Consider the following 26,669-nt stretch of genomic DNA (forward strand, 5'->3'; position numbering starts at 1 on the left):
CCTAAAGAAGTGTATTTGATGCCTACATAACATTCTTTTCAAAACCAGCCTATTATGTTTTGATTTTTATGTGATACATGGTTCAGAGGCTGCTGAATGATTATAAATTTTATAATCATTTCATAATTAATGTTATGGTTGTATTGTACATTTTACTGTTGTATAAAACATTTGCTGATTAGCACAATCTTAAGGCTAGTACACAAGTATTTTAAATTATCTTTATCATCAAGAATTTACATCAATTTTTGGCATTTTATTTTTATTTTAAAGGAAGGCCAACATAATTTCTGTCTTACATCTGATCTGTTTACCCATTAACAGGCTTATTAGGTGTCTTTTACTCTGCACTGTTATGCCAAAGTATTCTTGCAGTATGTTCATGCTTTGTTTGAGTCAATGCCTGATTTTCATTCGAAGCACATCAGTTCTTCTTTTCATGCTTAAAAAAAGAAGGATGCATATTTCATGACATACTGATTTTTTTACTCAACTATTCCAATAGTTGTCATAGATAGTGTTGTATTTCATGCTTTAATAATTATGTCCAAAGGAACTACACTGATTGTGGCAACATTATCTTTCCTCTCCTTTTTTGTTCCAGACGCAGGATCTTGGAACGCAGAACCGAACAAAAGTGAATGTTCCCGATCATGTCCTTTATGCTGTAGGCTCTTGTGTTCTTGTAATTGGTTCTATTGGGATTACAGGAAACCTCCTTGTCCTCTATGCATTTTTCAGGTAAGGTAGTTTTATCAGGTTGAAGAGAAACATGAAGGACATTTTTGTTCTTAGTAGAAGGGGAAAATCAACAACCTGAGGAGCTGTCCAGTTGGTCCAACCCTCTTCTCAGTTTCACATGGCGGGAGAATGGGAGAGATGACTCTTGCAGGATTCAAGTACGCTTCATATTCAATATGAAAACTCCTGGTTCAGGAGCAGGGAATTCCTTATCTCACCTGACATAGAGATGAAATCAGGAATATTGTAGTTAGAACACTTAGTAATCTCCTCAGAGGGCCCTCAGACCAACATAGTGGAAGATATGTTTACTAAATAATAACTGCCTGTAGTATCTGAGAGACTGGGGTCATTGATATTAACTATTTTATTTAAGTTCATTTATAATCCAGCTTTCCATCATGGAACTTAAGGTGGCACACATTGAGATCTCAGATGCCTTCCTATTCAGAAACTCAACAGATACAAACTTTTATATAGCCTGAAGTACCTGATATTGCCTAATCTTGGGAGCTAAGCAGGGTTGGGCCTGGTTGAAATCTGGATGGGTGACTTAATTGTTGAGAACTGCCCAGAGAGCTTCAGCTACAGGCAGTATAGAAATATAATGAATGATAATAATAGCCTGCTTAGCTTCAGCAAATAGCCATATCCTGTACCCTAAGAGTGTAACCTGGAATGTGGTAACAGAATATAAAAGCTATTAGAACTTGGAGGTTTGCATGAATCCAATGCTCTTCTGTCAGCGGTGAAGACACAGTGAGGCTGGTGCTAGACCAATTATAGGGTTTCTTGTATCCTGGACGCTCCCCTCTGCATCCTTCAAAGTGCTTCCTTTCAGACCTGCCCAGGATCCTCCGCGGCATGTGGTTCTTTCCATAATGACTTCACAGGCACAGATGGTGGTGAGGGAGAAAAGGTCCGATTTCAGAGTCCCCCTTAGTGGATCCTTGTAGTGACTATGGACTAAGAGAAAGAGTGTAATTAAATCTATGGTCCCTAGATACTCTCAATGTCCACAGGATTGATTTCCCCAGACCTTAATCATGCGTGCTTCTCTGGGCTATTATTCTGGACTCTGTGAAAGACTACTGAACCAAGGAGATAGGCTGGTGGATAATTTTCTGATGGTATTACTGTGAAGGGTGCTTGTGGACCGAAAATTGTCATGTAGCTTTTGAGTCATGATTTTAGCACCCTGTAAGAACTATAACAAAACTTGATTCTGGAATATCCTACATGCAGTTATCTTAACCCAGTCAAAATCTCCTTTCCAGCATATCAGAAATTTTACAAAATTCCTTTGGCTGAGAAAAAAGACCATATGAAAATGTTAGAGGATTTCAGAACTAAAAATAGTCACAGGTGAGGAAAATGTAGTTTCTGACATCCTATGTATGTTTAGATCAGAAAAAAAGTCCTTCTACTCTCGACATTCCACTGCAGCAGTGCTGGAAGCTGTAGGATATTTTTCTGTCTACACACGCATAAGTTTATGCCCTGAATTTGTTTTTGGATGGACTGTCTTCTGCACCTAAAAGTTCATACTCTGCGCCCTGATATTTTGATGAATTTTCCTTGGATGTTGTCAGTAGTGTTGTTTAGTTATCACATTTGTTGAGATGGGCCCTGGGATACTGAACAGCTGTCAGAAAAGGATGACTTTTGCTCTTGCTAAATAGGGATAGCTTTGACCTCATGATCCAAAGAAGCTGTCTCAGATCTTCTACTTCTTTCTCCTACCTCTTCAGTCAATTGATTTTTCCTTGCCCATTAACATTTCAAGACCTCTGTAAACCCTAGAGAGTAGCATAGCATGCTAGCATCTGCTGAGCCATGGGTCAGAGCTTACACAAGCTACCTTTTGAAAGATGTAATGTGGTAAGATTACACATTATACAGCATTGTAGGACAGGTATATGATGAGCTATTTCTATCACTGGCAGCAAAAGAATAATTTGCACAGAATACTATGCAGACAACATGCACTAGAAATAAAGTCACAGTGGGACTTTTAAAATATTAGTTGAAAAATTTTGTGGGGAGAGTGGCTTTTTGCTTATAGTTTTCATGAAACTACTACAACACTAGTTTTACTGGAAACTAAATGGTATTTTTGGCTGTTGCAGTTGAAGTAACAAATTTCAACATGTACATTTTATACTAATATTTCACCTTGTAAGTAGTAAATTCATATATCTGCAACCATTCAGTTAGGTTTATATTTGTTGCCCTGGTTTTCCCCCCATCATGTACAGGTACAAATGCAACCGTGTAATTTGCAATCAGTTGTACTTCAGACATAGATAGCGCACACCACTGAAAAAACAGAATTCTTGTTTCAATGAATTATGCTTCTACTTTAATTATTTACCTCTCTTTATATATGGGCTGGGTCATAGGATGGACAGCCACCTGAGAGGGATGGTTCAACTTAGAGTCCTATACTGAGCAGAAGGTTGGACCCTATGGCCTATTGGCCCCTTCTAACTCTACTGTTCTATGATGACCAGGCCATGAAAAACATGGTATTTACTGTGATAGTGTAAACTCACATATATTACTTAAGCTGAAACTGAAATAAAATTCATTTTGGGGACCTCTTAGTTTAAAATAAAAACATTGAATATATAGCATTGCTGTTACTGTGCTTGCTTCTGTGAATGTCATGGAGGTGCTCTATTCCGAGCATCCACAGAACGTTATCTGTTATGCATATGAATTCATTTACAATTGATGTGGATTCAGGTAAGATGGCATCATTAGTTTCAGTACTGTACCTGTAAGTTTCAATGCCCATCTTGCAGGATTGGGACTGGCATGTATACATGAAAACAAACTCAAAAGGATTTATTTGGTGATTATGTTTGCCTGTAAAAATAGGTCATATAAGCTAGGCATAATACACTTTAGTCTCTGGATAAATCTTAATATATGGTTGTATCAGCATGTCCATGCATTTCCTGAAAATAATGGCATCTTTGGGAAAGTTGCTATTTCTGCCTGACTGCCTAGACATAATACATAGTTTTCCCAAGTGACTGCCTATTTGCAAACCTAGCTTAAAAAAGGAATCAAGAATGATGTGTCAGTGGGGACTTTTGTACGTGAAAATTGGAAGAAAAAACTGACATTCATTAGTCTCATCTTGGAGCCACTTGTATAATAAGAAAAATCTGTTCCCTAAATTATTTTTCCTTACTAGACTTCATTCCAAAAAAGTTGTGTATACATTTGTATAACAGTACATTTTAGATAATTTGAGTCAATTCATTTTATGAACTGAGTGGAAGCAAAGAAAAATTAACTGAGAGTTTTTCTTACTCTTTCCCATATTAAACATCATGATGAATCTTGTTAAGCAACAAGAGGCTGAGGACTCCTGCAAACTATTTCATAATGAATTTAGCAGCAAGCGATTTCCTGATGTCTGCAACTCAGGCTCCCATCTGCTTTCTCAACAGCATGCACAGAGAATGGGTACTTGGAGACATAGGTACGTCCATCTAAGCCTCTCTCTACTGTATGAAACTTGTCTTGGACATGTCAGTGGTATGATAAGGATGTTGGAATCCATGCTTTGCCACATGAGATCACAGTGAAGGTGAGGGGTCAGACTATCAGGAATGGAGAGCAGATCAGAATCACAGGACAACCCATGAAGCAGGACCAAAGAGTACCCATATTATACAAGGATGCACAAATGCTCATTGGTCAGGCAAAGCTGGAACAGCTACGTCTCTTTTATGCCTTTCTGTCCAATACTAGCCTTGGTTGGAGGTGTTATTCTCGGAAAGCCATTCCAACCTGCAGTTCCCAAGATCTGTATACATGGCAGCTGCACAAGATCCCAAGAGTATCAAGTCATGGCAGACTCCATCTGGCGATAAGCTTCTTTCCTTCTTTCTCTGAACAGTGGTTGGAGATGAGAGTGTATGTAAATGCCTGGCATTTGAGCTGCCCTTTGCAGGCATAGAAGCTGTTACACTGGTACTTACTCCCAAGCAAAGAGACATGCAGAGAACTTAGTTGTGCTTAGTGTGCCTGAAAGCTGTTACTACAGAGCAGACATGCATACTTGCGTAGAATTGGATTGTATTTTGTATGCTTGGTGGGAAAATGGCCAAACTGGCCCTGCTCACTTCTGCTTTCCCTGCTGTTGTCCCTGCTCTGTGCCTTTAGCACTGCCAAATGGAGCCCCTGAGACTATCCCAAAATTGGATTGTAGCTCTGAGACTGAAAAACTTTCATTATCCTTGTGTACACCAAATACCAGAAGAAATATAATAACTGAATGGGAAATCTTGCAGCCAAAGGGAAGACTTCTTTCATCACTCCTGGTGACTGGCCTTACAGAATTAAGGCTAATCATTGTGTGTGTGTCTGTGTCTGTGTGTGTGTGTATTAATGCTAACTGCTAATTCCCTCCTTTTAAAAGAAGTAACAGAAGGGAAGAACTGAACTCAAACACACAAGGTGTTTAATAACCCTTAAAGAGAACCTGTTAATTGAAAATGACAACCAATAATCCCTGGCTTTTTTCAAACTGCACCCTGTGCCTCAACCCATAGACACCTGGGGTGGGTCGTCTGTGGGCATTTCCCTGAAATGCAGGAGACCAAGATGAAAAATTCATGATCTGACTCTCATCCCTTCTCACCCAAAATACGGGACTGTGGAGCAAGGTAGGCATCGCTGTAAATCCATGCCTGCTAGCTCTCTCTTCTGTGCACTTTTACGCTAGCATAGGCTAAGGGGGCCCAGTCCAGATCTTACGCGTCCCCTCCAGCCTCATGCAGGCGTCCAAATCACCTCCTTGCACCTACTCTAGACTAATATACAAAAAGACATAATGATAAAAACAGATTTACAGAAGTTTCTGTTTTAACTCAGGAAGTTGAGCTTTAAAATAGGACAGAAAAACCTTCCAGTGCTTAGGGGTCCCAATGGCCCCATGTAGAATTCTCTAAGCACTGCCTTATGTAATTGCCATGTATGCCTGCTAGATAATTAATACAATCCCTGCTTTAAAACAATTCTGTATATAAACTGGCTGTAAGACATTTTAACCATCCATACCAAGGGATTCTAACTTTTAGCTATTTCTCTTTTATACCATTTGTATGATATTGCATACACTTAGGATTAACAACATGCTTTCAATTTTTAGATCAAATAAATGTAAATCATGTCTTCTAAACCAGTAAACAAACATAACAAGATGTTCTTTATCTTCATTAGTTTTATAACTATTATGGAATGCAAACTTCACAACAATTTTATATTCTTGATACATCAAAGTTAGAGTTTTGGATTATTTTTCACTCTTCTAAACAATAAACACATTTTTTAAAAATGGCTCAGTTTATTCCACAAGGCAACATTCCTGGAAAAATGTGACTTTAATTGGATTTTTTTTTGGGGGGGGTGGCATTTTTCCATTAACAAAGAGAGCTCAGTAGCAACATATGGTAATATACAGAGCGTTATGCTGTTTAAATATATATTTAAAGCCAGTATGTCTGTGGATAGGCAGCATGTAGGTTAGGATCTACTGGCAGGTTTCTCAAAAAACAATATAAACAAATTTCTAGATTCTGCATGCGCTCAGAGATGCTCATTAATTTTAAGGATATGCATTTTGCACCTGACTGTAGTTGACAGATTGTGGGGATCTGGTAAAAAAGTGAAGTAGAGGCAACAAGGGTAAAGTCAATTAATGCGTACCATGTATACTGGCCCAGTTTAGATGATCATTGAGCAAAGATAGTGCAAGTCTTCTGCTTGTGTCTAGATTCATGATGTTCCTCCCTTGGTACAGCTGCAGTTAAATCAGAAAAGTTTTAATTAACTATGGTTTCTCAATTTATCTGAATCAGAGAACTGCAGACAACAGCTATTAAACAAGCCAGGCTATTAGGCCAGCTTCAAACAATTGTTTATATTTTGGCTAGTTCTGAAGCTGGTAACTATAGTCCCTGATTCAAATAGATTGGTAGACCATGGTTACTAAGAGGCATCTTGGCTTAATCATGGTTTACATGAAGAAGATGCATGCATGGGCAAAAGTTTCCTATATATCTCAGATTAAGCCAGAATACTATCATCTGCTCTTGGACATTGTAAAGATACTTTAAACTGGTGTTGTGATCCCATCCAAAGTGGTTATGTATCCCCTTCTTAGGTGGAAAACATCTAACTATAAACTGAATAGTATTTACAAAGGGGATCTGCTCACCAGAAAGAAGCCCTTAGCACATCAGTTATGCAAGGATATGTATTGCTTGTTGTTCTTTATTTCCATGAGCCCAAATTCACAACTTAAAAATGCTGTGCTTTTCCTTTTCTGCTTTAGGTTGTAATTTTTACGCTTTTTGTGGGGCACTTTTTGGAATAACATCAATGATGACCTTGTTAGCTATTTCAGTTGATCGCTACTGTGCAATTACTAAGCCTCTGCAGTCCATAAAAAGAACTTCAAAGAAGCGTTCGTGCATAATCCTTATATTTGTCTGGCTCTACTCACTGGGATGGAGCATGTGCCCACTCTTCGGATGGAGTATGTTACCTACTCTTTTTCTTTTTACCACTTACATTGTGCATGCCATATTGTGTGTACCATTTTTTCCTGTTAGGTAAATGTGGAATAGCCTGATGGCATTAGCAAATGCATTTCTTAATGTTCCTGGGACATTGTTTTCAATGGCAATTCTATTTCCAATGCAGTGGAGGATTTCTTATATTCCAGCTATGCTCAGTCTGAAGAAATTGGCTTGTGGGCTTAGAGCACAGCTCAGTCCAGATGCCTGTAACCTTCTGAAATCTCCACAAGGTAGAAGGGACTGCGAAGGCAAAGGTTACCTCCGTGCTTCTCCTGCCATACACTTAGAAAACTGATTTTGGTGCTATGAACATTGTAGCTTGGAGCACAAGGGAAAATCTTGGCAGCAGCTCTCTTCCCTCCTGCCCGCTCTACTGTCTCTACCCTGCCTCCTTCTCCAAGATCAGCCCCAAAGAGGCACCTAGGGCAGTTCTCTCCATGCCAGTGGGCACTCTGGGCTCAGCGACCCAGCAATGAAGCTTTGTAGCTGCTGCTTAAAAAAACATAATAGTCCTGTGGCTGCTTAGGGAATGTTTATCAGCCATAGGATTGCACTGTTGGAGATGTATAGGGTGGGCATCAATTGTAATTATTCATTATCTTTCAAATTAAGACTACTGCTGTATCAATTCTGAGTCTGCAGTATGAGGAGAGTGTGTGTTTTTGGAAAAAAGAGCAAAAATGTTGTGTGCTGCCTCAGGTGAGGCCACCCTTAAAGATGGCCTAGTTTTTAAAAAAATAAACTTCAGTGCCCTTGGGAAAGAACTTGTGTTTCAAATGCATTGGCCTCAGTGCTCAGTGTCCCATGGTGTTACTGCACAAACTCCGTGCAAGCAGAACTTTGCTGCACAAGTTTCATTACATTTTCAACAAGTTTAATTGAATTTTCCTCTTGTGCATAGTTCAGAACATAGTTTCTGCTAGTGCAATATTGTTTGCATTAAATGCCACAGCTGAATATTGTCCAATAAAATTTTCTTGTAACTCTCATCTTACCTTTTCCCCTCTATAAATGTCACTGCCAAGAATGTATATATATGATCCTTTCCCAGTTTTGCAGGGCAAGTAATTGCACTGGCATAATCCCACCGAGGTCCACAAATAAGCAGTGTGGTATGCAGGGATTGGGCCTGCCTCTTCCACAATACAGCATTCCAAGACTCTGAATCTGAACTGGGAGAAATGCTTAGGGAAATTTCCAAAGTCAATGAGCTGAAAGAAAGGCCAAGTGGTTTGTGAGCACCAGACTGACTCTGGTTTCTGGGGATGACACTGTGGAACAGGGAGGTTTGTAACTTAATCAGCCCTGTGGTTTAACACCAGGTCAGTTAAGCAGGCAAATTAAGTAACAACCTGCATTCATGCTGTCTGGCCCACAAGCAGCATGAATGTCTCTGGGAATTGAACCAGTTCTGTCTGGGGGTGAAGGGAAGAGGGAATTCAGTTTGAAATCTTCTGATTTGGGCAAATTCAACTTTCATATTCAGAGGCCTTGATTATTGCAGGCTTCTAGTGACCTTTATATTACTCTTTGTACCCATTATATCCTATCTGGCTAGCTTTAATATAATAAAACTGTGGTTAGAAGCTTCCAGCCTTAGTCTGCTGGGAAGAGAGAGATTTTGTAGGAGACACCAGCTGATGTCAGCTCATCACTAGCCACAGCCTGAAACTGGAGAGATTCTGTGGGATAAGCAAAGGAATGGGAGTTGTAGTCTAGAAGTGCATCTAGAAGTTAGGGATGGGCTGCTTTCAAGCAGGAACTCCATTCCTTAACTCATTTCTGAGGAACCACATTGGAGTTTTATTATTATGCTCCTGTTCAGGCCACACTAAATAAATACTTGAATGATGGGAACTGCAGCGCTGAAGTTCATTAGGCTTTTCCTCTGCTGTTTAAAGAGATATTTCCTACTCTTTGCTTTATTTTAGCGGTGTCTGTTGAGGTATGGAGGAGGATAGTAAAAGAGATGCTCAATGACCAGGGAGCCCGAGAGCCCTCTCGAGAGTATTGCATGGTGACATCAGTAGCAGCTGGACCAGCAGCAGCACGGAGTTGATGAGTGTTCCTGGTCCAGCAGCTCATGTTGCATCTGATATTCTTTTAGTGAAAATGTGTGAGGCATCCTCTAGCTGACACTTAGTCACAGATGCCTTTAGCCACCCTCTAACTCACCTAACCTTATGTCACTATTGTACATGGAATAAAATACTGAACATTATTTAAAAAGGTGTTTGCTTATTTAATTATTCATTTATTTATATCCTGCCTTTTTTCTCCTTTCAAGAAACATAAGAGACTTGTTTATCAATATCACCTATCTATCTATCCATCCCCTTTTCTTACAAAGAACCCAAAGCAGCTTACAAAATTCTCTCCCTCCTTCTCTCAGTCTTATTCTCACAACAACAGTCCTGTGAGACAGGCTGGGCTGAGTCTGTGCCTGATCCAAAGTCATCCGCTGAACTCCATGGCTAAGTGGCGACTAGAACCCGCATGTCCCGAGTTCCAGCCCAGCACTACGTCACACAGATAAGTGTTATATTCCTTCTTCTCAAGTAGGAAGTGGGAATATAACAAATGTAGGAAGACACTGGGTTCTTGGGTAAACTATTTACTCTTAAAAAGATGTTTAAACAAACATCTTTGTTTGCTGTTAAGATGTTTTAAGATGTGATTTGTATTTTTTTTAATTAATAAACCACTTTGAATTGTTCTTGCTATAGAGTGCTGTGGTATAAACTTGAAAGCATGTGTGGGGTTGCCTTTTAGCTGGAATGCTTGTAGATCACTCTTGCAGTGGCGTGGTTCATAGATAACACAAAGCCATAGTATGGATTGTTGAATTCTAAGTTGTTAAATATGGCATTCTCATGATATATGAAGGGTGCAGTGAAAAAAAAAAACAAAGAAGCACAAACAGCCCAGAAAGAGTACATATCGTTTGTTGCTAGGCTGTTTAAACCCTGGACAGTTGTTTTGTGTGAACACAAAATTGTAGGTTATCCATGGGTTCTTTCATTAGGCTATTGGTGGTACTCAGAAAAGTATAGTGCTGACGCTTAATTATAAGATACTTTTCTGCTTGTCTTTAAAAAGGCAGGTTATGTAATGTTCTAAATTGTACTGAGGTGACGCAGTGGTTTAATCTGCTGTGCTACTGGGCTGGTTGATCGAAAGGTTGCCGGTTCGAATCTGCACAACGGGGTGAGATCCCGTTCCTCCGTCCCAGCTCCTGCCAACCTTGCAGTTCGAAAGCATGCAAATGCAAGTAGATAAAAAGGTACCACTTTGGTGGGCAGGTAACAGCGTTCTGTGCACTTTGGTGTTTAGTCATGCCGGCCCCATGACCACAGAGACTTTCTGCGGACAAATGCTGGCCCCCTCGGCTAGGAAACGGAGATGAGCACCACCCCCAGAGTCAGGCATGACTGGACGTAACGTCAAGGGGAAACCTTTACCTTTACCTTAAGGATATAATATGCATGTTATTTGAATGGATTTAAGCACACACAGGATTTTGTGACACTAAGAGTCAGATGCCTCATTTATATGCAATAAAAATGCTATTAACAAAAGCTGTGCTTAATGACCTTAGCTTAGTACCCTAACTGCAAGTTGATGTTTTTCCTAATTAGTACAGGCATTTCCCCCCACCTTAAATGGAACTTATTTTGTTAGTACTTAGCTACTTTTGTCCCTACAAAGTATCCTGTCCTATTATTAAATGTTGGCATGATTAAGAAATGACATCAGGCTGTCTTACGAGGCATTTAATGACCAAGGCCTAGCTCTGAATGCAGGCTCCCAACAGCAGACTGCTGAGTTCACACACAGCCTCATTAATTCTGTCTCTCTTTCAGCATGAAAACATCTGGTACTGGGTTAAAAGCAGGGATTTTCTCCAGTGCCTCTGTTATTTGTAAACAGCAGTTATAGATGGGTTATTCTTCTCTTTGCTATAGCAAAGAGCATAAAATTTGTCATAACTGAGCAGTACTCTAAATAAACTAGATTGAGATTTGCATTGTTGGTTCTGTCGAGGATTTTCAAGCTATTCCTCATATGATCAAATCTCATATTATTTCCTTTAGGAGAATGTCCTGGTGTAGATCGTTTTAGCAAGGGCCTGCAGTAGAAGAATTCATGCTCCATTTTGCTGAGATGTATACTATTACCTTCCAGAGATACCAATTATTCCTGTCTGCCTCAAAAGCCACTGTGCACAGCAATGACTGGCTTGTCCCAGCATGTGGAGTAGTTTCAAGTGCGGGACTGGGACTCAGGAAATCTGGGTTGTAGTCCCCCAGTTGGCCATGGAGCTAATTGGATGACTTTGGGCCAGTCGTAAACTCTCAGTTCACCTACCTCACATGCTTGTTGTTATGAAGATAAGATTGAGAGGAGGAGGAGAATTATAGAAGCTGCCTTGCATTCCTTAAAAGGAAAGAGAGCAGGGTATAAATATAATAACATAAATAGATACTCTGTCCGACCAACCAGCAGTAACCACAGGCTGCCTGCCTCATTGACTTTTTTAGTGTTTTTCCTGGAGGCCTAGAATCTCACTTTCACTCCTTTTTTGCAGCAGTGGCAGTGAAAATATGACCCATGCCAAGTCTGGTGCAGGGAATAAGTGGACTGTCCAAAGTTTCATCGCCTTTCTGTAGACCATTTCCTGTATTGCTCCAAATTTTAGGTAGATAGGTAAGGCTTTAAATATTCAAGAACCTGGGCAGCCCACCTCCAGGAATGGGTACAGGGAGAAGACAGACTACCGAGCCTGTTCAAGTTCTGGCCAGTCTATCTGTCAAGTAAATTGCAAACGTGTGGGGTGAAAGGAGAAAGCTAGGCTTAAATTGCAGGAAAAATCGCAGGGAGTCTCTCTGCGCATACATCTGCATGTATATAGAGATGTTCAAAACAATTCTTGACATTCTTGCTGAACTAGCATTCTGAAGGCCTATTTATATTAGGATGAGCTCATTTATATTAGGAAAAAGTTACTGCATGGGACTTTTTAATATGCAATATGCATCACTATTTCATTCTATTTCTCCAATAAACCTATGAGACATGTTTACAGAAGCAAGGCTTCCATTGCTGAGTAAGATACTGGACCAAGTTTTTCTAGACAAATGTCAATAAAATCTGCTTATGGTTTTGGGAGATAGATAGATAGATAGATAGATAGATAGATATAAGCTTTCACATTACTAAATAAAGAAATAGGCTATTTGAAATTGGTTATTGATACAACATCCTGAAAGTCTGGTGTTGATAGAGAACTGAAACAGTGGTTTGTGATTCTATTTAGGGGCTCTGAAGTCTCTTAATTAAAATGGCATTACCTGCTGCTATAATGCAGATAAGCCTTGTTAATAAAGGTTTTGAAATTTGTATAAATAAAAGGAGATGACCGAATCTCTACTCTTTCCCATAATTGTTTCAAGAGGATTTCTTGCCTTCCCAGGAAGAATTAGCATACATACGTGAAGAACTGTAATTATTTGCCCATAGAAGACTGCTATGTTTTTGTTTTTAATACTTGCACATAATACATTTATTCTTAATAAGCTGGGTACGCAGGTGCATGTAAGCAGCTATGGGGAGTAGATAGTTCCAGAAGAGACTTGAGCTGTCAGCAAGCCCAGGTCTATTTCTCCTACTTGCTTGTAGGTGGGTGCTTGAATGGCTAATGCTGCGATTCTACACCTGGAAGTAAATCCAGTGCTCACTTGTTGCTCAGCGTGCTGATGTCATTTGCAACCCTGCTTGGCATTTGCTTTTCCCTCTGACCTTAGCTACAATTCCTACAGTGGCTAGGATGAAATGATTTCCCTAACAACAATATATTGTGCCCTGTTTAAGTGTACAGTATTTTGAAGTAGCTTGCTACTTTTATTGTCCAGTCCTCAGGGAATTAAAACTAGGGAGCTGGTTGTTGACCAGGATTAACATAAAGTAAGAGGGCTTTGAATCCAGTCCTCTGATTCACCCTAAATACCTCCTTTTTGGCCCTTACATCTGCAGAACTGGTGTGTTAGCAGGCATTTTCACTGCCAGGTGAGAGAGATTCTCCATCAGAGAAAGGGAAAGTCTGCAGTACAGTGTCTCCTGAAATACCTTCTACGACATGGGTCCTCAAACTACGCCCGGGGGCCGGATCCGGCCCGCCATGCCCATTCGGACCCACCACACACGTGCCCACTCCAGTGCCCGCCACCACCCACCTCGCCTTGCATGTGGGGAGGCAGTGGTTTGCTAACTCACAGAAAACGATCTCCAAGCGAGCAAGCTGCTATGTCGTGCGCCCGCCTCGCGGCATATGCCTACCCACCCTCTCATCTTGCCTCGTTGGGTGCCCCACTGCTGCCTCAGCCTGCCACCTACACATGACGCACCCGCACCTGCCCGCATGCACCACCAGCACTGGCAGCTTGCAACTGGCCCCTGGAGAAAAAGTTTGACAAACCCTGTTATACAGCAATGATGGCAAACATTTTAGAGACCAAGTCCCAAATTGTAACCCAAAACCCTCTTGTTTATCACAAACTTACAACCCTAAAATAGAACCTGGAAAAAAAACTCATAGCCAAAACAAGCAAATATGTATTTGTTCTTGGAAGCACACTGACCAGTCAGCCAAAAGCTTGGATGAGTCACGGCTAATGAGCTATAGCTCGTGATATCATCGACTGGCACAGTTAATCCTTTCTGAGTATGTGCATGGCCACTATCTGCACGACTATTCAATATTGGGCTGCTGGTGCAATCCTGGGGTGACCTGGCTTGCATGGCAACACAGAGGGCTCTGCGGGTCCACTGTGGCACAGGTGCCATAGGTTGGCCATCGCTGGCATAACCCTACCCTGGCACATACCCCTAACCCTAGTACAGGGCTAAACTTCCATTGAAAAGAGGGTGATTTTGAAGAAGCGTTCCTTGGGTAGCTTTTTCTGCACAGCTCTACATTTCTGCATATTCTAAACACACTCCAACCATCAAAACTATGCCAGGACTCCTCGTTTTCCCAACCCTAACCCTACCCTGGTGCAGAGCCCTAACCCTAATATAGGGCTAAACTTCCATTGAAAAGAGGGTGATTTTGAAGAAGCGTTCCTTGGGTAGCATTTTCTGCACATCTAAACACTTCTGCCCATTCTAAACACATCCCAACCATCAAAACTATGCCAGGACACCTCGTTGTCCCAACCTTAACCCTACCCTGGTGCATACTCCATCCGTAATACAGGGTGAAAGTTCATTTGAAAAGTGGGCGATTTTGAAAGAGCCTTCCTTGAGCAGCTTTTTCTGCACAGCTCAACGTTTCTGCCCATTCGAAACACATTCCAACCATCAACACTATGCCAGGACACCTCGTTTTTCTAATCCTAAGCCTACCCTGGTGCACATCCCTAACCCTAATATTGGGCTAAAGTTCAATTGAAAAGAGGGCAGTTTTGAAAGAGCCTTCCTTTAGCAGCTTTTTCTGCAGGGCTCAACGTTTCTGCCCTTTCTCAGCACATTCCAACCATCAAAACCATGCCAGGACACCTTGTTTTTCTAACCCTAACCCTGTGTTGGTGAACCTTTTAGTGACTCAATGCCCAAACTGCAATGCAGAACCGAATTATTTATCGCATAGGGCCAACACTGCAACAAAACCCGGAAACTGAAGTGTTAGTTTGGATAATAAGTACTCACAGCCAGTCCAACAAATATACATATGTCCTTGGCAGTGCCCTGACTGGCCATGCTAAAGGCAGGACGGGTCACTGCTACTGAGTCGCGGCTTGTTATGTCATCGCCTTGCACCACTACTCCTTTCTGAGCATGTGCATGGCCCCTGTGTACCCTGTTATCTGATTTTCGTCTGCTGGGGCGACTAGGCTTGTGTGCCGACAGCGCGGGCTCTGCATGCCACTGTGGCTTGCGTGTCGTAGGGTCTCCATCAGTTTTAGGGTGTTGGAACGTTTAAGTTACTTTCCTCCTTAATGCATGGACAAGTTCTTGCATGTCGTCTCACACATGAGGAAAAAGAATAACAATAATATTAAAGTAAAACACATACTAAAATCACAACAATTAACAACAACTACTACAACAAAATAAATACCAATAGGAATTGAGTCCAAAAAGTGTTCAGTTCTAATCTCATAGCTGATATAAAAGGGTTTGGCATATTCAATAGAAAAAGGATTATGCACTTCTGGTGAACATTAACAGCCTGTCAAGGTCAGCACCTTAATATTTGTATAGATTCCTATGTAAATAAATGCTCTTCTATTTGAAAGAACAAAACTTTCTGCACATAGAATCTGGGAGTAGTTCACCTAGCCCTGGAGTGAGGAAATTCAAACATGTCCCAGAAGAAGTGACAGAACCCACATCAGTTGAAATTATGCACCTTCTTAAGAGCATCTTCTATTTAAAAGTAATTCACTGTAAACATGCATAAGATCAAGTGACAATATACTGCAACAGAAGAGAATCAGAAGTATAGGTCAGCCTTCCCATTGTCTTGAACTACAATGCCCAGCATTCCTGATCATATTGGAACTGGAGGGCACCAGGTTATGAAGGCTGTAGTAATCTTTTATTCAGTATTTCTGGTGCCATACATTTATGCCACAAAAAATGAATTAATATTTAAGGTGATGCAAAACTCATTGTTTTTATTGCAGCAGACTAACACATTGTATCCCTTAACTGACAGAATCATATGTCTGTTCTTATTTATGAACCCTATAATATAATGTATATGTTCATTGTTCTCAGGTTCCTATATACCAGAGGGTTTGATGATTTCCTGTACATGGGACTATGTAACTTATTCACCAAATAACAGAAGTTATACCATGATGCTGTGTTGCTGCGTGTTCTTCATCCCTCTGATCATCATCTTCTATTGCTATATATTCATGTTTATGGCAATAAGAAGTACTGGCAGGTAAGCAGGGCACTGAAAAATATTTCTTTGCCTAGAAGTCAAGCATATTCTCACAGATGATCATTCTATAGATTTCTTTCTACTTATGGCTTTGTGTAAAGCCTGCTGAATGACATAAGGCGATAAATAAGAGGAAATGTTTTGGGTGTGCTTTCATTGTCTTTTTGTCCTTAATGATAAGCAACATTTGGTTCTTAAATCAGTAACTTTTTTTTTTAGACAAAGGTTTGCAATGATTACTTGGGTAATAATTTTTGTGTTGGGGCAAGTGATTAGAGATGCAGGGTAAATAAGCTGTTATTTTTTCACTGAACCACTTTCTAGAAGCATGAACGGGAAGAATGCTTGCTTTGTAGATGTAATACGAAAAACAGCAACTAATGTGTTATATTTGCTTCCTCTTCTGCATGCATCTTGTGTAACACCCAAATGCAATTTTGCAATCTCCCTTCATAGTTAGAGATGCTTTAAGAAGCTGCACATATCATGAAGAGAGATGTAAAAGTTCCACTGTAAATGTTACAAATAATGCGGGGAACCAGAAATGCAAATTAATTGCACTTCCTTTCCTGCCTCAATGCAGATGCCCCATCCCAAGCTACCCCTCAGCAGAGGTTGACTCTGCTATATTTCAAAGGATAGGGAAGAAACAGCATACAAATCAGGGAAGGTGTGCAAATTATCTCTTTTTCTGAAGTGCTGGAGTATATGGAGTATATTGTGTATAAATTGCTGGCTGTGTTGGTTATATGTTGGTTACAAGCTTGATGGTGACTTGGCCAAGCAATGTGTCCCTACAAAACCTACTAGAGTGCAAATGAGGAGAGGCATTGGCAGTTGTAGGAATGGGGATAAACAGAGTTAAAAGCACATACCTTTAGTTGCCTGATACTCCCGCAGCCCAGCTCTTTAGAGAGGAAGACTGAGTGAAGCAGCTACAACTGCTCTGCCTTCCTTACTCTCAGTGCCTCAGGGCCATGATCCAAAATGGGTAGGTCCCAGAGGCAATGGGAATAAGAAAGGATTGGTAATGACAGCCACTTCTCTTGCCATGTAAGCAATAATTACAAGAGAGGACGCTAGCATCTGCTGGAGTGAACTCCCAGGGCACCAGCATTTGTCCCACCTGGCTAGGTGCCGACTGCAGACCTGGATGAACGTATTCTTAGTCACCGAAATGCCTCCTGCTCTTTCATTCACAGAAATGTCCAGAAATTAGGATCCAGCTATAACCGGAAATCCTCTGTCTCGCATTCCATAAAGAGTGAATGGAAATTGGCAAAAATCGCCTTTGTGGCCATTGTAGTTTTCGTCCTGTCCTGGTCTCCATATGCGTGTGTTACACTGATTGCGTGGGCAGGGTAAGTGGCAAGCTACCTATGAAATCATTTTGGTCAGAAGCAGGCCAAGGTGGGGTGAGGGCATGAATCCAGATGTAAAAACGCATTCCTTGCCTGACTGCTCACTCGCTCGCTCGCTCTGTGAACGAGGCTTCAGTGCAACGCATTTTGTCATCTACAAGGAACAATATCTATCATGAATGTCTCGGAACGTCACACAGAAAGAGCGTTGCTGTGACAGGCTGAGGCATGGAAATTCATTGCTCCAAGTGAGTAAAGAAGAAGCAGTGATAAAGCTATGGTGCAGCTTGAAATTCGAAGTGCATGCTCTAACTGATAGATTTTTTTCATCGCACTTGCCATATACTTGCGGGTGGCGGTGGATGCCTCCTTGTCTTTCCTCTATATCTTCTTTTGCTTATGTGCATGCTGGCAGAGTTGGGCAGCAACCTCGGTTAAAAACTGCTCTCCCACGTGCACAGTTCTGAATAAAGAGATCTTCAGTTTTCCATTTCAGTCCCTGTGTGAACTGAAATATCTCCATCATTTCACAAGAGCTAAAATAACCACCTAGTTAGAGGTGATTTTTCCCTAAAATATTTTTTGCAGGGAAAAAAAGGGGGGAATCCAGTGCTCTGTGCTGCCACACTTTTCAGATGCATAATGCATTTCTGGCTTGATGTCAACCCACCCTTCTGTTTGCATATGAATAATCACTTGCAGAGAACTGGTTCAAAATCTCAGTAATCGTGAAGAAATTTAAAACTTCTCCCAATGTTTATTTGGAACCGGCCATAATCATGAAAATTATGCACAGCTTAAGATAATTAAAGGCCTCTAAAATATATGTATTAGCTGAGGAATTGCAGGAGACGGGAAATCTCAGTTCTTGCCCTTGATGCAGGACATTTTTTTTCCTACTAAAGTAATTGAACTTTTCTCAGAGAAGCTGGGGTTTAGTCTCCAGAGTGCTATGCTCTGTGTCTAGAAGAACATCACAGAGCCTGCTTGGAAAAACCTTTCTGATGTTGGAGACGGTATGCAACCTTGGAAGGGAGAGCTAGAGATCTCTGCCCTATCACAGCTATCACAAAATGAACCATATTGGCTGCCTTCCAAGGACAGAAAAGTGACCTTGAATATGGGGATATTCCAGTGGGGAGAAGACATTATAGATCAAGATGCAAGATATCCTAACTCTCGTCTATCCTTCTTCATTCCCCCTCCAAAACAGGCTCACTAGGCAGGCTGAAAAGCCTGTCTAGCCAAAGGTACCCACAAGGAGAATGTGCTTCACCTCTCCTACTCTCAGCCTCAACTTAGCTGAACAAAGGAATCTTGGAAGCTTGCAAGTGCAAGTGCCCTTTAGAAATACGATTTTTTCCACTCCCCTAAAGATGTTTGTCAGAACCTCACAGCTTCACACACATCAGGAAAAAGCCAACCAATTTTGTGCTTAGCTAATGAAAACTTTCCCCTTATTTCTAGCTATGCCAAGATCTTAACTCCATATTCCAAATCTGTGCCTGCAGTTATCGCCAAAGCTTCTGCAATCTACAATCCCATAATCTATGCAATCATTCACCCAAGATACAGGTATGGTGGATGCAGCCTTCTGACTAATTTATTTGAAGATAGGTATGGTTTTAAATGAATTTGGACGGTCAAAAGAACACCTTTGCATGAACACTTTCACTTGAATCTTCCATTTGTGTCTGGATATTCGTATGAACTTAACCAGCATTTGTACTCATACACTGAGATGTATAAAATAATTCTGTAGGGTAACCTTGGGAGGGTCCCCCAAACAGCTTGTCATGATCCTTACTCAAATGCTACCCAGTCCCGTGTTACATGGAAGCTGCATGTGTACTCACAGTTAAGGCACAGGAGGGCAATTGCCCCTGCACGATTACATGTCTGTTAAGAAGTGAGGCAATTCACCCTTCCTCCAAGACAATTCACCCCAATCATGCCCCTCCCCTGTTAGGAGTTTTGCAACCTCACAGAACAATGTCCGAGGCCTGCTTTCCAAGGTCAGGAAGGAGCAAGAGAGGAGTGAATCAAGATGATGAGGTTCAGAGAAAGCAATCTTCCTCTCTGCTTTCCGCACACATACGCACATTCCAGCTTGTTCTGAATGTCCACAGAAAGACCCAAGCATGCCAGAAATAGGAGGAATAACCCAGATCTCATTCCAGTGGCATGAGATCAGTAAACAAAGCTGTAAGCTGCAAGTTTGAATCAGGAAGTGAATGTGGTGACCCCAGGAGGCAGTATGAGATGGAGGGGCCCCATTGAGGAGCACAAGCCAGGAACTCTGCACACCCCCTGGTCCACAGCCTGGTGCATATGGGTCTCATCAGCACATAACAAGGCCTAAACACCTTTGCACTAAGCTCTGTCCATTCCCCCTCTGCTACCCCTGTCCAGGATGTATAGGGGAGGACAGCTGTTTGTACCCAGGGGCTAAAGTCTAGGGGCGATAGGAGTCTTAGGCCCTGGAGTTTCCTGCAAATGAAAACATGATGCTCTAAGGCTATGGATGGTCTTGCATAGGATATGAGTTAAATATGTAATTGTTCCTCCAACTGCATTATCACTTTTTTGAAACCTTCGCATCTGCTTAATCCCATTTCTCCTTCAGTTTAAGTAACTAAGAATGAATTACCAGGTGAGTTAGATAAGTTCATGGAACACAGTTGCAGCAAAGTCAATCTCTGTTTTACCTGAAATGTTTAAGTGCTTTCCCTGGGCTTTATGCTGGATTCTGCTGAAACACTTCACAGTTCATAGCAGGATATCTCTCCAGTGATCTGGCTAGTGTCTCAGTTGTTGGGAAACTTTGCATATTGGAACCTTGGTATTCAAACTGCATTTGAATATAGCATTTGAAGAAGACACTCCAAAATGTATTTGCCTGGGGACTCTTCAGCCCTCTGGGAGCAGGTGAGCAGTGAACTCTGATGCCACACTTTGTTCTGAGCATGACTGGAAGAAGCAGAAGTAAATTAATTATGCAAAACAACTAAATGCATGCACGTTTTCTTCCTCTGCATAATTTACATAGATTGTAGAATGGGTTTACCCTAATGCCAATTTTTATTGATTTTTTTCCTTCCAGTCTGCTATTCCTAAATTAACAAACTAACTTTAAACTCGCTGTCACTAAGTGCTACATATTCTTCTCAGCACAGTTCTGCACTCACCCGGTACTCCAAGATAGCTTGTATGTATTTTAGCTTTGCATGACCTTTTCCAGAAACCACTTGGAAGAGGTGTCCTTGGAGTGGTGAGAAGAATGGAGTGAAAAACATGTAATTATTTTGAAATTGAAAGAAGGATTATAAATGTGTAGCAACCAACATATTGAATCCCAAGATCACTGCTACCAGATAATTATATCTGAACATTACAAAGGCACTACTGCAGCAGTTCAACTGAAGTGAGGACAGCTTGCTAGTTTGTTTTTTAAGTGCAAATGTTTTCCAAGAATTCACTGTGGACTTCGAAAAATGCCTTGCAGGGATAGACAATAGCAGCCTTTCTATTAGGCATGCCATAATTGATTCCATTTGGTCTCATCTATTCCTCCCTGAGACGTGTTGAGTTTCTTCATCTCCTATCTACATCAGATTGGTCTCGAAGATGAAAATGAAAACAATCATGCAAACTTACCATGAAATACAGCAGAATCTATTCCTCATGAAGTTAGAGTGCCTTGACAAAAAAAGCAGAATGTTCTTTTCTTTGTTCTTTCTCCTTATTTGGTTGTGATGTTAATTCTAATAAAAAGGAGATGACATTTTAGGAATAGTCCATGATTGTTTATAAATATCCTACAAAATCTAATTACAATCTACATTGTAGACTTTAGTAGTCAAAATTGTAAAAACACCCAGGCGTTTTACTTGTTTCTGCTATCCATTTTCAGTAGGAAGACTAGCTTGTTATGTGTTGATACAGGAGAAAAGAGAGAAATGGTTTTTCTCACATATTATTTGTACAATATAGTTTCTGCAAAACTAAGCAATAACAATATCCTTTCTGGTTCCTGACTCCTCACTAAGCAGATCAGAGGAAGCTGCATTAGCTGGTCTAGGGACACAAGCAGCCAAGCTCCCAGGAAGAGCAAGCAGGAGGTGGTGGAGGTCAAGGGGGAGGTTCCTAATGGGTTTTTAAATATGTTTTCTCCCTGCTACCCTTAGTTTACATACCCTTTGTTTTCTTTCTTGCAACACACTCCATTTACTGGTAGGATTATACTGGTAACCTTTAGGGAAGGCAGGAGAAAGCACTGGTTGTCACAACTGGCCCAACAAGGTAGAATGAAAAAATTAGCAGAAAAAATGAACCAAGAAGTCTCCTCAGTATTGGGATGTCTTTTTGGCAAGCCGCCATTCAAGGAGGAGAGAAGGGACAATTCTAAACTGTCTTGCCATGTTCACATATTCTCCAAGTGGTCTTATCTGTTAGACATTTGATTGACTTTTTATTTTCTCCTGCCTTTCAGGAGAACCATTCGAAGTGTTGTTCCATGCTTAAGATTTCTTATACGGATATCAAAAAGTGATCTTTCAACAAGTTCTATAAATGAATCATCATTCAGGGCTTCTGTGTCCAGCCGCCACTCTTTCACTTCTAGGAACAAGAGCGGTTGTGTTTCCTCCATTTCTGCTGCAGAAACAGTAAGTTGTTTCCATGGTTTACCACAAGGGCACATTGGGCACATTCACAAGCACCTCAGCAAATTATGGATTGATTGATTAACCCATGAGATGCCATCATGCATGTTGGATACCTTCCAATCCCATTTTTCATATGAAATACCTAATCGGGACACTCAGAGGTGCTACATGATGTTCTAACCCTGCACAGTGTAGGTTCACCATGGGTGATGCAATGCACATTTAATTGCAGATTAACTGTAGCTTGTTTAACCCTAACCCTAACCTATAGAGGTTGGTTAAGACATCACATAGCACCCTCCAATCAGCCTGATCAGGAAAATGGTGGTGGCACATAATGCTGAGGCAAATCATGGATTAATTAAGTCAGATTTACAACTGTTACATGCGAATAGGCCTTACGGTTTCCAGAATCTGGTATTCATAGGTGCCTACACTGGCCTTTTTTCTTACAATCATTTATGTAAACCATGGACTGCCCTCCTACTGCATTTGTCAACCAGCCAGGTTTGTTTTCTCAGTCCCTAACTTAATTGTTTCTGTTCTCCCTCAACTGCAATCTCTGTATCCCAAATGCCTTTGGAGTGCTACAGTAATGGCATATTTTTTGACCTCTGCTTCTGTAGTCTGATGAAACAGCCCATAAACAATCCATGGTTTTCAGTTCATATGTAATGACAACTCAAGGTTTAAACAATCCAAAATTCAGAAGCAAACACCAAACCATGAGTTCTTTGCCAGAGCCATTCTTGGTTAACAAATTATGGTTTGGGAGCATGGCTTTGTTAAGATAGCGTGATAGTCCAGAATTCAACTATCAATGCCAGGCATGTGTATGATGCTCAGAGTTGGCCATTTTGAGACTGCTGGGTCATTTCATATGATGAAATAAACCAACTTTGGTCTGATTCAGAAATACAATTCAAATGCAGTCTTGCTTCTCCCTTCAGGTACCAAGAAGTTATCTTTACAGACTTATTGCTTTAAGCATAGGTTGCAAAAGTTGGAATGTATATTCAAACAGTGCTTCATTGTACAATCTTTAGCAAAATAGATAAGTCAAAGTGACATAATGATATTGACACAAATTAGATTCTCTCTTGCCTTCCCTTCTGGAGCCAAATGATTTTAGTTCACTAAAAGATATATTTACCTCCAGTATCAGAGACAGAGTGTCTCTGAATAACAGTGGATGAGGAATAACAGAGGGAAGGCGCTGTTAACCTCCTGGCCTGTGTGTGGGTTTCCCATTGGTATCTGGTTGACTGCAGGATGCAGGATTAGGTGAGTCTTTGGTCTTACCAGCAACGTTCTTCTTACATAATCTAATGCTGCTTTTCCGTCTTGTATGCACATGCGTGCACACACCTCTACACACATTTTGAGCAGGGTTCTGCTTTTAATGTTCCGTCTCCTAGCATGCTTTTCTAGTTAAATATTTGGCAGTTAAAAAAAGCTAATCCAGAGCAGTGGTGGTTTGATCAGAAACATTTCAGAGTGAGGGCAAAGGGTGGTTTCTTTGATTGCAGCAAAAGTCATCCAGACAGCGCTCTGCAGAATTAGATGCTGGAAACAGCGAATCCAGTAACTGGCCAAGTATCATAGTGCAGGTTTATTACGAAAAGGAAACTTTTAAAAATAGCTATTACTTTAAAAACAGGAGGCAGGGTATATGAAAAAATGAATCAAAACATTCTCTATCAAAGCAAAGATAACTATCCAGAAATAAATTTTGAGATATGTTAAAATCATCACAGTTTATTATATAACTGTGAATGAGGGCTGTAGTTCTGTGCTAGGTTGAGTTCATGACTCTACACATAGCTGAGTGCAGAATTCTATTACAAATGCTATTACTCAGACTCCCATCAGTCCCAGCCAGCATGGCCAATTACTAGTGGTGATGGGAGCTATAGTCCAGCAACGTCAGGAAAGTCAGAAGTTCCTCACCTCATCAGTGAGCAGATTTAGCCAACAAACCTACACCTACTTATCGACAAGTAAATTCCACTGATGACCTGCAGGGTGGTTCTTTGCACACCTAGTTCCTAGTTCATGGGCACTTGCTTAATGCAAAACCAGTTTTTATGTCCATGGAGGAAAGGCAAAAGTACTGCACTTTAACACAAGGATTCCTTCCAATTTCCATTTTAGGTATGGAGTGATGTGAAGCTTAACACTGTAGAGACAGTCCATACGAAACTGCAACCCTATCGAAGCAGCTCTCTTTCAGAAAAAGCAGAAGATGAAAAGAGCGAGCTGCTTCTGAAGGCCCACAGAAGCAATGCAGCAGCTGAAGAAAAGGTGAAAGGAATAGCAGTTTCTAATGCTCCTTCCTTATAATAACATTTCAGAGGAAAGTCCTCTTTGCATATAATCTGGAATTGTTGCCACATTAGGATGTTAAAGACATTCCACCTGTGGTTTCTCAGACTGCTGTGTCCTTCATGCAGAATGTGTAAGGATGTACGAGAATTTTATTCCTGTACACAAATCCCACAATTTAAAAACATGGTCTACAGATCCATAGAATCAATGTGATTTGGAAAAAGATGATCTACTGCAGAATCTGTTAGTCATATTCATAAAAATCTGAACTCACTTGAATCCATTTCTCCAATGCCCCTACCTTACATATTATAGGTCTATTGTAGAAATTAGTTTCTTCTAACCCATTCCAGCTTGGTTCCTTTTCCTTCTGTTCATAAGCACAAAACAAATGTCTTATATAATAGGCAACTTGAATACTGCCCTATCCAGCTCAGATTGTGGGAATGGATCCCAATTCCTCCGTGTTTTCCTCTTCACCACTCCTTCATAGACTCAGTAATTAAACATTACCTCCATCTGCTTTGAACCTCTCTTTCAAAATGGATGCAAAATGATGGGAACCATTTCTTTCCTTTTTAAAAAATGAAATATCTTGTCTTTGAGGGGGAAGAGGAAAAAGAAACTCCCATTTCTCACTGAGTGTGGGAGACTGGCAGCCTCCACCTTTGGAAAACTGAAGATGGTGAGTAATCTGTGCACCCTTTGCTGATGCAAAGAGAACTGGTGGCAAATACACCACAGTTCTATGTCATTCTCAGAAGCCTTCCTTTGCACACATGGAAACTTCAGGCAATGACATTGCAGCTGGGGTGCACATGTGTGCACAGCGTATGTAGGTCAGATAGTCCATAAAGGTTCCAATAATGCTGCCTGTAACCCTCCAAACTCAGAGGATTACGGGCATCTATACATGCTGGGAAGAACATGGAGGTAAATGTCACCTCCATGCACTTCTGACCATGCAAAACTCAGCTGATTTTGGCTCAAGTGTTTAACCCCTGGAATATGACAAGAGGCTGAGGCACTCCCAGGATCCCATTCATGCTGGCAGAGCCTGTCTCTGCCCCTTCCCAGCCTGTCTCTGTACCCAAAGGCCTGTCCTCAAAGTCATTCCTGAGACCTCGTTGCTGCAGCCAACACATTCCTTTCTACACCAACTGCGAGGGCAGGAGGAACATGCCCTAAGAAAATGCTTAGAGGCAGTTTCCAAAGTCAGAGTTGAGATTCTAAAACATTCTATTGCTATCTATTCTGATGGCCTTAGGATTGTTCTCAACCTGTATTACAATGCTGTGTAATTACACCCTGTTGCAAATTCCCAGAGGCCATAATTCAAGGGGTGCTTTGCCAACTGAAGGTGATTGTGGCATCTCTTCCAGGAGAACAGTGTAATTTGGCTGAAGCTGACTGAGTATGGAATGTTGACTTTGTTCCTTCTTGTTTCCCCTCCCTGGCACCCCTTTGACAGGTTGCAATGTCCTGCATCAGTCTAGAGAAAACCCTTGGAAGATCCCTCGGAGTGCACATCACAGAAATGCCTCTCATGAGCAATTGCTTAAAAACATCTTCTCTTCCACTTGGCTTGAATAGTAGCAGTACTGGGGAGAGTACAGACACTTCTCAAGCAGAAGCTCAAGAAAATGAAATAAATGAAAGTCTGGACTCCTTCATAAGCCCCAGCCTTCCACAAATTATTATCATACCTACCTCAGAGACCACCTGCTCTGAAGGGCAAGCTGAGCCAAAAAATGGACCAGAGGAGACCACTGATTTACTTTTCTCTCAAGGGAAGAATCACCTGTTGGACATAGGAAGGCTCAGCTCCTCCACTGACCTCCTTGAAGCAGTTGAGAAGCTCCTGTCCTAAAAATAGAAGAGAACAACTATCGGTCTTTGGCTGCTTCTTTGCATTATTATACCAAAACAAAAACTGAGAGCCTTGTAGATGAAAATAGAACTATTTATATTTCTTGTAATGCAGTCTTTAGACATTCTTGAATTTTATGCACTTTGC

The 26,669-nt window shown here is 41.0% G+C and overlaps 1 protein-coding gene across 1 annotated transcript; it reads left to right on the forward strand.

Annotated features, from left to right (window-relative positions):
- On the forward strand, nucleotides 1-26,522 carry LOC123022639 (melanopsin-like; the record flags this gene model as incomplete). Its single annotated transcript, XM_044428495.1, has 10 exons — nucleotides 1-29; nucleotides 586-741; nucleotides 4,104-4,237; nucleotides 7,097-7,300; nucleotides 16,125-16,296; nucleotides 17,499-17,657; nucleotides 19,125-19,232; nucleotides 22,150-22,324; nucleotides 24,479-24,628; nucleotides 26,124-26,522. Coding segments are annotated over 10 exons (1,686 nt in total), but the record flags the coding sequence as incomplete, so codon positions are not given.
- Between the last annotated feature and the right edge of the window lie 147 nt (nucleotides 26,523-26,669).

This window comes from Varanus komodoensis, unplaced genomic scaffold (assembly GCF_004798865.1).
Source record: "Varanus komodoensis strain SLA01 unplaced genomic scaffold, ASM479886v1 scaffold2, whole genome shotgun sequence".
Taxonomy (NCBI): Eukaryota; Metazoa; Chordata; class Lepidosauria; order Squamata; family Varanidae; genus Varanus; species Varanus komodoensis.